Source organism: Cynoglossus semilaevis, chromosome 1 (assembly GCF_000523025.1).
Source record: "Cynoglossus semilaevis isolate Cse_v1.0 chromosome 1, Cse_v1.0, whole genome shotgun sequence".
Classification (NCBI taxonomy): domain Eukaryota; kingdom Metazoa; phylum Chordata; class Actinopteri; order Pleuronectiformes; family Cynoglossidae; genus Cynoglossus; species Cynoglossus semilaevis.
In genome coordinates, this window is record NC_024307.1 from 22,180,530 (window position 1) to 22,195,574 (window position 15,045).

Sequence of the window (15,045 nt, forward strand, 5' to 3'; positions counted from 1 at the left end):
CTCACCCGGGATCTCCTGTCTTTTTGCCATTATCCCGTGGCAGGATTACTCCATTACTCCACCCGGACATCACCCGCTGCACCATCAACCACCGTGCATTAGCCCTTGTGTATAGCAACTGCACTTTTGTTGATACTTTTCAGAATGGTGTGGCACTCTGCCTGTATAGATACATGCAGATTGATTACATTAACCCAGCACCTAGCTACCCAGTAGTTGAGGTTGTGGCCTGTTGTCTACCTTTTTTGCTAAAAACATATTTTGTTTGGATGTTGCCGACATTTTCCTTACAAGTTTTTACTTCCATAAGTTTTCATCTGCAAATTGATTATTTCTGACTTTCCCGTTGATTGTTTTCTGTAATTTCTTCTTGTCTCGTCCAACCTTAGATTTTAGCAGCACCTTTGGAATTAAAATAAAAGTAAAACTTTGAGCAGGAGTTTAAATCTGAGTATCTTTTCAAACTAAAATGTAACAGGTCATCAATATAGCCAAGACCTCAATGAGATAGCAACAAAGTTGCTACATAGACCACTTCAATAATTAAAACCCACCATAAAAATAATATTATCTTAACTAAAAAATTGTTCATTGTTCATGTTAGACATGCCATCAGTTTGTGCTGTCGATCGTCGTGCAATGACTGGTTTGGAATGTTCGCAGAGCAGCTGCTCCTTTGTTACCTGCATGTTGCGATTTGTTTGCATGGTTTTGAAAAGGTACACCCAACAGATTGTTTGCAACTTGTCAATTCTGATTAGGCAATTTGGATGGAGTTTTTTTGGGGGGAGCGTGACTTGTTGCTGCTTCTGATTTCTGATTTCTATTTCAGCCTTTGCAAAAAAGTGTTATTAAGGGCAAATTTTATTTTCATAACGGGTAATTATGAAACATTTCACACAAACTGCCTTCAGTCATAGTGTCTCTCTACAGTTGAGCAACTCTTAAAATAAAGTGTTTGGTGACTGGAATGGATTACTAAATATAAAATGGTTTCCTGTGCAGACAACTGTCTGACAAATAACAGCTTGTGCAGGTCTGGTCTGTATGATCTGTGCCTGTCGACATTATCTAATGATACTTATCCAAACGTCAGTTAGGGTTAGCTTGCAGGCCCAATAACGCAGCATGACACGACTTGAAACAACTGTAGTAAGGCTGATATGAAAAGAGCCGATTTGGTTTTAGTGGCTCCCTGACAGTTAACGTAACTGAGCATGGAGCTTTCTTGACTACAGGGAAGTACTTCCAAGCTAACGACATGTTAGCTCTAGCATTTGTGTGTGATCTCCCTTATGTCCTTGTCTCCAACACTGAATGCAGAAAATGATTTGCTGCATGCTGTTTTTTGCAGCGTCTGCAGCATCTTTCAGTTGTTTGAAGACTGCAGGCCTTAGTACTTACACCAATCCATATGATGTAAATTTATATATGCACGTATGACATGTATGCTGGGTCTGCTTTTGCCTTCTTTTTACACACTTTTTTTAATGTCAACCAGTCCTACCTTTCATCTTGTGTTCTCTGTTTATCTCACTTCTCATTTGTCACTCAGAGTCTGATCGAAAATCATCCTTCAGCATTTCCTCAGCATTAAACCCCCCTGGGCCTGCACCTCCTCATCCCTCCGTGTCATCCTCTTTATTGCCACCTTATTCGCAACCACCAAACACTAACCAGCAGACACGGCCCTCCCACTATGCCTACTCATTACCAGCCTTCAAACAGGCTCACCCTCCTGCACTTCCAAAAATCTTTCAACCCGGTGCTAGATCAGGTATTGGTACACAGATGTTTGGTGTTGACTCACACTCATTTTTTAAAAGCAGATTAAAGGAAAATATCTTAACATTTTGAATAATTTAGCCTATCATTACTAGGTGGTAAGACTGTGGTAGGCAGGTTCACTTGAGAAAAACAACTGAATTGTCATGTATTTCCTGAGAGTCACTACAGCAGGGGTCTCCAACCCTACACCGGTCCATGGGTCAGTTTGTACCTAGTCGCATTGAATACATTTATAATATGTTTTATTTAAAGAGAATCTGGTAATTGCAGTTTTTTTTTTTCATTTAAAGATACATGCAAGGGCAGTTTTTTTTCATTTAAAGATACATGCAAGTTGTCCTTTCTGTCTTTCAGACAACAATGCGTACAGAATAAAGCTTAAAATATGTATAATTTTGAAAATTAACTGATCTTAAAAATGCTTTAACAATCCTTTGCGAAACAACATGTCCGCTACTGGTCCAGAACCGGCTGGTACAAGCCAACTGGTCCTTAGAACAAAAAAGGTTGAAGACCTCTGCACTACAGTATTCAGTGTGAATGGACACACTTGTTTCAAGTGTCGTAAAATGTTTAAATCCCTCAGCACTTACACGACACTTACAATTAAATTTTCTTTGCGTAGGACATTTTTGTTACTCTATCCACCAACGTCAACAATTTGTATTCATCAAATCCATGTATCTACATTTTTAAACACACACCTTAAGAGACACAATGTGGTTTTTATGAACTTGACACAGACTGTGCATTATCTAAGACATACCCTAACCTTAACCATTCATGTGGTTTTCATGAATTGTGAGAACTTGACACAGACTGTGCATTGTCTAAGACATACCCTAACCTTAACCATTCTAGCCACATTTTTCATCCTAATTCCAAACTAAACATTTAACCTCAAAATATCCTCTTTCCCAATGAGAACCAGAAAAGTGTGCCATAAAAGACAAAAGGTCCCCATGATAAAGCAGTTATCAAAAAAATACCTAGAGCAGACAAACACAGCATCATCAGCATACATAAATAAATAATCCAATTTGTTACCACCTTTCAAACTCAACTTTTATCCCAAGGTTATCCTCCATCATACGCCTAAAATCCAACAAAACCACTGCTGGTGCTAAACAGTCCTGTCTGCTGCGGTGTTACAGTTGCATGTACAAAAAAAAAAGATAATTTTCTTTAAAAGACAAAAATAATAACCCTGTCTCCGTTTCTGATTACACAATGGAAATACTTCTATTCTTCTCTTTAATCTGCTTTTTCCTATTTTTGTTTTACTTTTTGGCCTTTCTATTTATTTATCTGCTTTTACTATTTCTGTCCATGCTTCGTTTCCCTGCTTATTTTAGCTCCTCGCAGGCCTCACAGTTTCCACAGTGACCTCTGTCCAGCTGAAAGCTTCCCTATCTTCCTCCCACCTGAAGCTGTTTCATTCTCTACTTCAGCCTGTGAGCAGTCCCCTCATTCTCCAACTTTCTCGCACACATCTCAAACAGGTACTGTGCAGAGGAGTCCACTTTAAACCATCAAAAATCATTAAAAGTATTTAGACCAAAGAAAATTAGATTTTTATATATACAGTATTTGCATATATTCTCTATAGCTTTGCGATATAAAATTTAGTCTGAGGGACTTGTTAGAACACATGACCATAATTACAGAAAACATGAATCTTAAAGTTGTAAACTTAGATTTTTTTTTTCTTAAATTTAAACACATTTGCACGAGTCACAGAGGATCTACGTAAGAACGTCTCCACAAAAGTCACAGGATCCTTTTTTCCCAAACATTTATTTATTTCAAAATTCAAATAAAATAAATAAATCGAATAAAATGCAGAAATTACAACTATAATTAACTGAAATTAAAGAACTATAATTAACTGCAGTAAGGACAATTTTTCCAGTTTCTGTTTATCATTATACTTATACTGCTTTTGCCCTGCAATACCCATGTTTCCCCAATACATGGCGTAGAAATTTTTTTTTTTTTCAGCATTTTTTGAGCATTTTAGCGTTTAGCCTCTATGCAAGACTTGTCATTTATCTTGGTTCACATGAACGCTCCATCTATCTGCTCTTGACCCGACCCTCCTGTCAAAGTCTAGGCCCACAAGTCAAAATGTTTGCTTACGCCTGTCCTAGATAAGTAACGTGTAACCATGGTGTGTGCGTGACATAGGTATTTATGTACAGGACTGTATGTGAGTTCTGACTTAGATTAGTTAGGTTGTGTCGTAGAAACATAATTCCAACATAGGACCATAGGATCAGGATCTCTGTAGTTCGGGAAAACTACTCTGGGAAAATTTATGCTAGAATCCAATTTTCCAGACATGGGAAAATGGAAAAAGAATGGAAAAAGGGCTCAATTTGGAAATGCTAGTGTTATCCTGGGAAATTTGACTCCTCCCTGCTTCTCTGTTCATTGTGAGTGAATTCCATTGTCAAAACGTTCTGCTCTTTTTACATTTTGTCATTGTCTGCAGTGTCCTCTTGACTTTTCATGTCACCTGAGAGAAGTTCTGTAGTTGCACTTCCCATTTGTCACTAGTTTAAGCCACTCTTCACACTCAATTCATGACCAAGAGACAAAGCCATGTTCCAGTTAAAGAATAGTGCTACTAATTCCTCCAAACGTTGTGGTGTGTGATTGGGGCAGCGGTGGCTTAGCGCTTAAGGAAGCGGACGTAGTCTGGAAGGTTGCAGGTTCGAGTCCACCAGCTGCCAAGTTACCACTGAGGTGCTCTGAGCATGGCACCATCCGCACATACTGATCCCAGAGTGCTCAAAGCTGCCCACTGTAAAACAGGGGTCGGCAACCCAAAATGTTCAAAGAGCCATATTGGACCCAAAAAACAAATTTGTCTGGAGCTGCAAGAAATTAAAAGCCTTACATGAAGGCAACAATGTTATAAACTGTGCATAAAAAACTATAGTGTGTTGCATTTTTAAATCAATGAACTGCTGCAGAGAACACTGAATTTTATTTCTGCATGTATCAAAAACAACTTGAAAAAAACACACATGGTTGATGCTTACTTTCACAAAATATTTGAGTCATCCTCGTATTTAGGAAATAAAAATCCAAACTTAAATTATTCACCTGCAGGGAACCAAAAATGCAAACCATAAATGCCATCTGCTTCCATCATTTTATCGTGTGTACTGGAGTGTGCAGTCAGATATATACATAGTATATGGAAAATAATAGCCAATACAAATATTTATTTTACCTGGTTAATGTGATTTTAGCTCCTCAACCTCAGCGCACAGCGTCTGCACATCAGGGCTGTAAGACATAACCTTCATCTTCACTGTAAGTTGACGTCTGTGAGGCGTGAGCGATGTTTGTTTTTAATATAGTTCATGTGGGAGAAGACCTGCTCACATACAGTATGTATGTTGATCCAAACATTGCCAAATGCATACCTTTTCATGTTCATGTAAGTGTTGAGAATGGCAATCCATGGTTCGAACACTAGTTTATCCGGTTTGGGAAGGTTTTCAGTATTACTCTATTTGCAATTCTGAGCAAGAACTCAGCAGTGAAAGCAAATGAATCTGCCCACGTGGAGATTAAATGTTCTGTTTTCTTCAGAAACTTTTCTTTTCTTGGATTTATCCATCATTTACCTACCAGGGATCGATAAGCTTAATAAAACACGCTGGTGATGTAGGTGCGGAATAAATCCACGCTGCCAGATATGTGCACATCTGCAGATGTAACGCATATTTTTAGCGACAAAAAAAATATGTTACCAGATTACCAAAATCTTCAAATTTAGAATTATATTTTAAAAAGAACAAACTGAAACAAAAAATACATTTTAATTTAATACTCATTATTTATTTTCCAAAGTCACAGGGAGCCACAACAGAAGGATGAAAGAGCCATATGCGGCTCTGGAGCCTACGGGTGGCCAACCATTGGGTTAAAAGCAGAGGTCACATTTCGTTGTGTGCAGTGGTGTGCTGTGTCACAATCTCTGCTGCAACTACAGGATTTAATTCCTGTTGTTTGTTAAAAATATAAACATTGAAGTAATCTGGGTAAAGGTATAAAATGCTGTATACAACTGTAAACAGATGGGTCAAGAATGCAGTATTTATGAACACATAAATGACTCAATATTAAAATACTTTAAGTTGTTTAAACAGCATTACCAACTGTAACATATCATTCAAGTACCACTTTTATGGTGTTGGGACACCTTAAAACTATTAGGTATCCCCTAATATTTTGTTAAAACCAATTTATATTTGTTAATGATGTATTGCCTGTATATGTAGTCCCATAACATTCAAAGCTAAATCCATTCTGTCTGCTCCTTTTTGTTTTCATTGCTCTGACGTTCTTCTTCTTTGCCGCCTTTGTATTCTTTCCTCAGCAACTTCCAGTATTTGGCGAACAAAGAGTGTTCCTTCAGTTTCTTCTGTCTCCCCCTGCTTGTCATCCTCATCATTTCCTCCTGGCTCCTTTCCTGTTGTATTGCAGCAACCTCCTGCCCCCACACAGCCCAGAAATATTGCCACTACTGTGGTAGAAACGGGCTTAGTCCTCACCAGACCCACCAGTTTACCATCTGCCCCTGAGACAGGTACAGAGAAAGCGAGGTCTTCTCAAACTCCTGGTTTTACAAAGCAGTTATTTTATTAATAGTCCGGATATTACGGTACACTAGTCTTGACATCAGAAGTACTCAACTTTTTGCACTCCTCTTTCTTTTACTATGCTTCTCCCCATTTTCTGCCTTCTTTTTCAGCTCCCTGGCAAAGTGAATGGAGGCCTCCTAAATGTCAGGCTCCACTAGCGCAGACAAACTTCTCTCCTAAGTTTCTGCGAATTTCAGCTACTCATCCTGAAGATCCTGCAGTGGCGCAGAAAAAACAGAGAGTTGAAATACCACGTAATGCTGCTATGCTAATTGTCTGTAGTTTTCTAGCCTGTTTTTCTTATTTTGCTAGAGTCCTTGTTGTATTCTATGTTGACACTTAAACCATGCCCTCTGTTATTGCTACTATGATCGATATAGAATGGTTGATTCCCAATCCGTGATCGGAATCCCACCAAATCTGATAATTGATTAGTTTATGAGTATTAATTTTTTTTTATTCGCTATAATGAAGGGAGGATGAGAAGATCCAAAAATGTAGTCCCCACAACTGTATTGTCTAATAGGAGCCTGGCCACTGACATGTTTTTCTTGGATGAGACTTGGTGGAGTGCTTCTATTGGGTAATGCTATGATCAAAGAGATTCCCCAATACCCATAGTGTTTAATATATTACATATAGTGGAAAATGCTGCTTAGAAACTATGCTTTTCTTTTTACTCTAGTTTAAAGTCCTCATCCTTTAAACATGCAGGTAATAGGATTTTGAATCTCTATTCTTTTAAACTCTGTAATCAAGAATTAGACAAAAATAGGTCTTGAAGGAAGTGTCTATTTAGGAAGGCGTACTCAAAATGTGTACTCTTTCAGGCCTTTCTGCTACCATTTCCTTAGTTCTTTCTTTCGTCCTATCTTTCTTCCTTTCTGTCCTTCCCACCTCAGGTTTATCTTCTTTGCCTGTTGGTCAATCTTTGAAGAAAAAAAATGAGGGCGAATTGGAATTTGTTGCCTCCTGGACACCTCCACCTCATCCCATAACTGACCATCCATCGCTTCCAAAGCCTACCTCTGCTCTTTATCTCTCGGGTCCTTACCTTCCCCCCTTTCCACCTCCTACCACCCATACTTCCACAGTCACCCATAGTGACCAAGATGCAGGTACACAATAAAAAATGGGTCAAAGAACACAAATGAATTGATGTTCTTATCTGTCTAATTGATCAACCAAATCAATGCGATGTCCAAGCGCACAACTCCCCCTGTTGGTTGAATCCATAACTGATCAAACTGTGGTAGTATGTTACTATAAAAATATTTATTTTGTCTTTTTCTTTTCTTGTAGAATTTAAAAGACAGTTAAGCACCCTAAGTGAGGAGGACCAGCAGTCCATTTCACCTACAAGTAAGTGCACACAAATATATTTTTCTTTTTTAGCTGACACCTTTTGGGGTCATCACCGCAGATCATCTGCCTCCATCTCAGACTATCGCTTGTGTATGTCCTCTTTCTCTACCACTGTGACAATAGTCACCTGTGAAAGTTTTGGCATGATACTTCTGCCCTCATCAGACCGTCGCCGGACATCAGTGGTGACATGCCTTTATCATCCACTCCAACTGTCCCTCTAATCTGCTCATTTTTAATTCTCTTCATTCTGGTGAAAAGAATCACAGCAGCTTAAGCTCCTCAACACACAGCTCTCATCATTTAGACCACTGTTTCCCAACCTTGGGGCAGTGGTGGCTTAGCTGTTAAGGACGTGGACTTGGGTCTGGAAGGCTTCAGGTTCAAGTCCACTAGCTGCCAAGTTACCATGGAGGTGCTCCATTAGACGTAACCAAATACAAATCCCATAAAGTACTTTTCTATGAAATAAATTGTTCGTTTGAAGTAAAAGCTGTATGTATTTGCAGGATATAATAATAAAAGAATTACCTTGAGGAGCTTTGAGTCAGTCTCCCTGCCACATAGAGGAAGAGTATATAATTGCCCTGTCTGTTACATAGATAGATGGATGGATAGAAAGAAAGAAAGAATGAAAGAAAGAAAGAACTTTAATTATCCATCAGGTGTTTCCTTCAGTAAATTAAAATAGCTAATCCAGATAAAATCCAGGTAATCCAGATAAAACAACAGTAAAAACACACATAGGTAAAATACAATAATAATAATAATAATAATACAAACATGAGTACTGATACAATGAAGTAATTAATGGCTGACAAATGTTTTCTTTCAGCCCCTGGTTCGAGCTGTCTCACAAAGCCAGAGTCCTCAGGGACTGCAGAAAGAAGTAGAAACCTACATTTTGGCGTCACCATTGTAAAGACATCACAGGGGTAAGGCATACTTTTGACCTGGAATACTGTATATGGCATGGCTGTTCTGCACAAACATTTGCACAGTCTTGTTGTGTCAGAGTTATAATTTTAGGTTGCATGAAAACATAGAAGAAGCAAACAGCTGTGTTTGGATGATGTGGTCTTTACTACTTGAATTGCTTCTAAGGTTGTAATGGCTTCAAGAAAGTAACAGTGTTACATATTTGTGGTGTTAAAGAAGTCTTAACATGTTTTCTTACATATGAATATCAGTCCTTCACAAAAATATTCAACACCAGGGGTCCTTGGTTTAAGTTTAAGTCTTGTTCCTTCATTTCGATGTATGATGTTAAGAAAAAAAAATTGCATGGGAACTAGTTAGCGAGCGGAGGGGACAAATATGGAGTCACATGGTGCTACATCTGGAATCATTTACATTTCTGGGTTATGCACTCTACCTTGGATTGTTCTACATTGCTTTCTTTTGTTTGCATTGTTCTTTTGGAACTTTTTGCCAGTCATCATTGCTCCCAAGAGTAAGCCAGACTCTGTGTAATATAGTGTAGATGAGTGAAATACTGTAGGTAGTTATGTGTAGTATGTGAGTTCTGAGTGTGTAATGTTGCACCATAGATGTGGTTCTCTATTATCTGTCATGCCCCCCCTCCCTGGGAACAGAAATGTTTTCACGTGATAACATCATTAAACAACCTGTCAAATTGACAATTTTGATTTAATTGCCAGATTGGTCGATGTGAGAAAATCTGTAGTATTTATTGCCCTAATGCACACGGGCAATCCCATAAAACCAGGCACTGGTATATTTTATGGAGAGCTTTAACTGCTGCTTTTATTGTTTGATCTTAAATTGCACTGCTTATTTGGCTTAGCAAGTATTGTTGCTGCAGTTTTCAAAAGTATGATGGGAAGCATCTCGAAATTGAGTGTGTATTGCAAGTGCTACAGTTTGTTATTTACATTGCTGCTTTAAAAGGTTGAAGCTCTGAGTTGGTTTGTCTTCTCCTTACCAAAATTTAAAGACTTTAATGGGAGGATTTGATGGTAGAGATTCTCCCTATATCACTGTATCTGTTTATTCTTCAGACCCAGTATGGCCTCACATCCTACTATTGCCAGATCATCTCTACACTCAGAGCACAGTGTTGAATTTTCAAAAACAAAAATGGATCAGCCAGACACAAACATATTGAGAACATTTCCCCCAAAACAGTCAGCCATTGTCTCCGACACCTCTGGATCTATCCCAAAACCCAATGCATATAGTGCAATATCCTCTTCAGATTTGGGAGTTCTTCCACCTGCAAGTCTCTTGTCAAAGATTGGGTTAGGTAAATCAGTCCGAGAGCCTGCTCAAGAAACTTTATTACATTTGTCCGATGCTGCAATATTGTCTGGGGCTAAGTCGGAAAAACAGACCATTCTAACAAACTCACAACGCCAGAATCTGCAGAAAGGCACCAACGTTTTTATCTCTGCTCTTTCCATGCCATCTGTTAAAGAGAGGAACACATGGAGCACGTTGTATTCAGATAAAGGCACTCCAGAAGATGACTCGATTGTGAAATTCCTCTCTGGACAACAGGCCACAACATCTTTGAATCAAAAAAAAGAATCTGATAGTCATTTTTCATCACTAACTCGTGGCACCACTGCATGTTGTTTGGAAGAAGTGCCTTGTGATGTGAAAGGTCAAGCTGAAATATCACAGACTAGGTTACTGTATGAAAAAGACACACAAAGGCCAGTCATAAAAACTACTTCACACTGCATAGACGATAAGAGTGTAAATGTATCTGCAGTAAAACTTCCTCTTATTCCAAGAGAAAATACAAGCTTTCCTTTACAGTCAACTTTACAGCCTGAAATTCCAGTCGAAGAAAGTTTGAAAAAACAATGTGAAACCTATTTAGAGTCCAGTTGCTCACAATACCCTGAGATTCCTGGGATGCCCACTTCATACCAGTCACAAGTTATAGCTTCTAAGAGGTTACCCAGCTTTTCAATGCATTTACCTCAATATTTGGATTTGATTGATACACCTTTCAGACAAAGTGTAGGAAATATGACAAATATGACTCAGTTTTTACCTGCATGCCCTGAAATTTGTAGCGTTCCAGGTTTAGCTTCTGTTAGATCAGGAGTTGGATATGGGAACATTTGGAACAAAGACACCTTGTGGCCAGAAAAAATAGTTGTAAGAGAACTTTTTTTTTCATGCACACCCTACGCCCAGGAACAAGATATTTCTAACGATGATATGAATAAAAATATGGTCAATATGTCGTCAACATGCTCACATAAGGATGGCATTGCAGGTTTTTCATCTGTATCACTGAAAACATCCTTGAAGCCTCCTAAAATAATTGGCAGCCTCCCACTATGCCCAGAACAGAGAATAATTGTGGGCATGCCATCTAGACAAACCATCATTGGATTTGATGATAGCTGGCAAGTTTTGAAAAATGTAATTTCAGAAAGACCATTGAGAAGTATTTTTTTTCTTGATCAAGATCAATGGCCTCAAAGTACAGCTCATCTAAAGTGTATGATATACATGTTGCCTTCCTGTTCCCATGAGGCAACTATTCCTGGTTTTCCATCTGCAACACGAGAAAAAACAAGTAAACCATTTGCTCCACCAACACAACATCTCAGCATGGAAAACATTTTGCTGACATGCAGAGAAACCACCAAAAATACTGCTCTCGTGAAGGATCAATCAGTTATTGACTCAGAGGAGACAACAGGAATGGCTAGGTATATTGCAAGAGAAAAAAGTTCTAGTGACAGTGAAGAACTGAATCAGGAAATTATATGTCATTTGAAACTACCCACAGTAACACATCCTATTCTCAGTATTTTATCTTTATGCCCTCAACAGTCTAAAACTCCTGGTATACCAGCTCTCGATGAAAACAGTTCCCAAAACAAAGATTGGCATACCTTACAAAAAAACATCAAGGAAAGACCAGAAAAAAATCGAAGCACTTGTGTTGTGCATTGGATACAGGAGGATGAAAAATCTGTTCGAAGTTGGAAAATGGTTCACATGTACGGATGTTGCCCACAAAAGACACACATCTATGGCTTACCATCTTCTCCATGTCAAGAACTAGCTATGATCAATTTAAGGCACTCCTACCCCAAGCATGTTCAAATACTTGGTATACCTTCAAGGACTGAACAAACTCTATCTTTGTCTTGCTGCAAAGAGTGGCTTTCTTTAAAGGAATTATCATGTGATAATATGCTAGTCAAAAAAGAAATGCCAGTTCTTTGTGGAGCTTTAGGATTTATTAAGGCTGTTGAAGGAATAAGCTTAATGTCATCCTCTTGCCCACTCTATGCTAGTGTACCTGGTTTTCCCTCTGCCCTGACACCGAGCTATGACCCAAATATGATGACACTGTTGCAGAGTATTAATAAACCTACTCTTCCTGGGCTGTCATCCTTAGTTCAGCAACAAGGTCTAGTTTTGCCCTGTAATTTTAGATTACAGGATGAAATCATGTTAGAGTGGCCAATGGAATGGTGTCTCATCCAGCCGCTATCCTGCCCAAGGGTAGCTCGCTCACCAGGGTTTCCATCAATCCAACATCAGATGTTAGCAGATATGGTGGTTACAGGTGGTCTGCTACCTACTTGTCCAAAACATTCTAAAGTTTGTGGAATAGCTTCCAAATTTACCATTCAATCTGATGAAACAGAATGGAATTCAAAAGAATGGCGATCATGGAAAAAGCTGACAAGAAACCCAGCAACACTTACAGTAATATCTGATCCTAAGATATCTTTTAAAGAAAAAGAAGTTGTTAAAATAATGGTATCCATGTTGCCATCCTGCCCCAAACACTCCAATACCATGGGAATCCCATCCAAGGTGGTTGAGAGACAGGTTTTCATTAAAGAAGGTCCTGATATGTTAAAACCATTTGCCTCTTTTCCTGAGTATAGTAAGATTCAAGGAATTCCTGCAGACAACAGAGCAAAAGAAGTAGAATCTTGGTTTGATACAATGCAGGCATTTTGGACAATATCGCTGACTAGGCGAATTTTTAAACATCAAAATGACAGTCTTAAAGAAATTTCATACAGACACAATGCTGCAATGCTAAGTATGTTGGCCCTATGTCCAAAACAATCCTTGATTCCTGGATTTCCATCTGCAGCACAACCACCACCACAGGCTGTTACTACAACAATGGAAAAACCATCAGACTCAACACAATTGATGCCATGCTGTCCGTCAAAGTCAAACATTGTTGGTTGCCCAACAAGATATGTTTCCTATTCTAAAGTTGTGGGTTGGCCTGTAGGGAGTAAAATGACACCAGGCTACATCCAATTTTACACAAGGTCATGTCCTTTTACAGATAGAACCAAGACAGTTCTATGTCTCAAACCTCCTTGTCAACCATCACACATAGACTGTCTTCCCAATATGGTGAATATAGTGCCTTCGTGTCCCATGAAAGCCTCTGTCCTGGGTTTAACATCCACCCATGTGCACCAGTCTGGAAATGGTTGGACATTCAAAACACTGTTGTCAAGCAGATGGCCGTCTCTCGATAAAAAGACACTTTTAAAGACAATTTCTGTGACAGAGACCGTAATGAATACTGAATTTGAGGATGATGAACAAAAGAAGGTTAACTCATTAACCTGTCCTGTTCGTGAAATAGTTAGAGGTTTACCATCATCAAATTGTGAAACCCAGAAATGTCTACCATTGACTCATCTAAGTGAAGTAACAAAGTTGTGCGAGGACACCAAACCGACAGCAGAGACAACAAAACATGTATGCTCACCTCTAGGAATGTGCAAGGATGAACAGGGTTTTTGGACTGTGGACGAATTGTGCATATTAGAAAAAGGGTGAGTGAGCAAATTAAGTGGTGATTCTGTTCTGGAGTTCTGTCCAGCCAATTCATTATTAAAAGCTGTCTTTGTGACTTTGTTTGCAGTGACTTGCATTGCAGAATGTGGCATTCTGTTCCTGACATGTCACTTGTTTTGAGTGTTAAAAAGAGGTGGGTCATCATGGCTTGGAAATCTGTGTGGAGATTGAATTTGCTGTAGCTAAGCGCATTCTGACCTGTGATTGCAAAGTCCGTCTGCTGTGTTGCTTGTCAAAGAATATCAAAAAACACACTTTATGGAGATTTAAAGACTATGTTTCCTAAATAAAATAGAGACTTAGCCTAAAACATTTTAAAAAGATCCACTAAAGGCAACGCTATTAGTTTATAGTCTGAGATCAAGGACATTAATAACATCTGTTTTTAGTACTAAAACATTCTAAAAAGATCCACTAAAGGCAATGCTATTAGATGAAGGACATTAATAACATCTGTTTTTAGTACAGGAATACTATTATTATGTTGTGTTGTGTTTAGAAGTATACCAGGCATGTGTGCTGTGCTACATAGGTTCCATTTAAAAGCTTGACACATTTTCTGAGATTTTATTTACCTCTACTATAACAACCAGTGCTTGAATGAATATACTGTGAAGGAGGTGATATAATTTGTTTTCAACATGCGTTGACACAAGCTTAACCTTACTGATAACTTAAAGTTGATATGTTTTGTCGTTATGTGATTTGGCAATGTGATGTAGTGGTTGTAGTTGTTTTGCTTAAGGCATGCTGCTTTTAGGTAGAGAGCATGTTGTAATATCCTTTAAATAATTTATTTAACAACATTAGACTAATCCGGAAGAGTGTTACAGTAAAATAAAATCTGACCCTTACCCTCTATTTACCTTCTTTTTAGCCCGCCAAACATGGTTCCGCAAATTGTTGCTGATGCATCAGAACCCACATCCCAAGGCCAAACAAATAGTGAAGAACAAGAATTAGAAAAAATAAATGCATTATACAAGGAAGAGGGTGGTGAAGAGATAACTAAAAATGCATTAGGACAAGAATGGGAAAAGGCCAATGTCACAATATTGGACAAGGAAACTGATGTAAAGATAAAGACAGACATTGGGGTTATAAAACAGTATCCTACATGCCCAGCACTAAGCAGCACATGCAAAGGTTTTGCTACTGCTTCAACAATTGACCATTGTCTCCAGGAGAGTGAAATTACACGGAACAAGACACAAAATAAAAATGAAATGGGAACAAATGACCATTCATGTGACTCAGAAGAAAATGCAGACCTAATAGAAAATTCCTTTTCTATGACACGATGTGTGCAAGTTCATGTTGGGACTAAAAATAGGAACAAATTGTTCTTTTTGAAGGACAACTGTCCCAGAATGACAACGATTGCCGGTATGCCATC

General features: G+C 38.6%; 1 protein-coding gene across 1 annotated transcript in view; it reads left to right on the forward strand.

The window, feature by feature from the left end:
* The window catches only part of LOC103385518 (EH domain-binding protein 1-like protein 1), a 44,898-nt gene that overhangs the window by 14,273 nt on the left and 15,580 nt on the right, over nt 1-15,045 (forward strand). Inside the window, exons 7-13 of the mRNA XM_025061395.1 lie at nt 1,556-1,777; nt 3,144-3,290; nt 6,185-6,394; nt 6,560-6,703; nt 7,352-7,567; nt 7,752-7,811; nt 8,650-8,749. Coding sequence (XP_024917163.1) covers nt 1,556-1,777; nt 3,144-3,290; nt 6,185-6,394; nt 6,560-6,703; nt 7,352-7,567; nt 7,752-7,811; nt 8,650-8,749 — 1,099 coding nt within the window. The remainder of the gene's footprint in view (nt 1-1,555; nt 1,778-3,143; nt 3,291-6,184; nt 6,395-6,559; nt 6,704-7,351; nt 7,568-7,751; nt 7,812-8,649; nt 8,750-15,045) is intronic.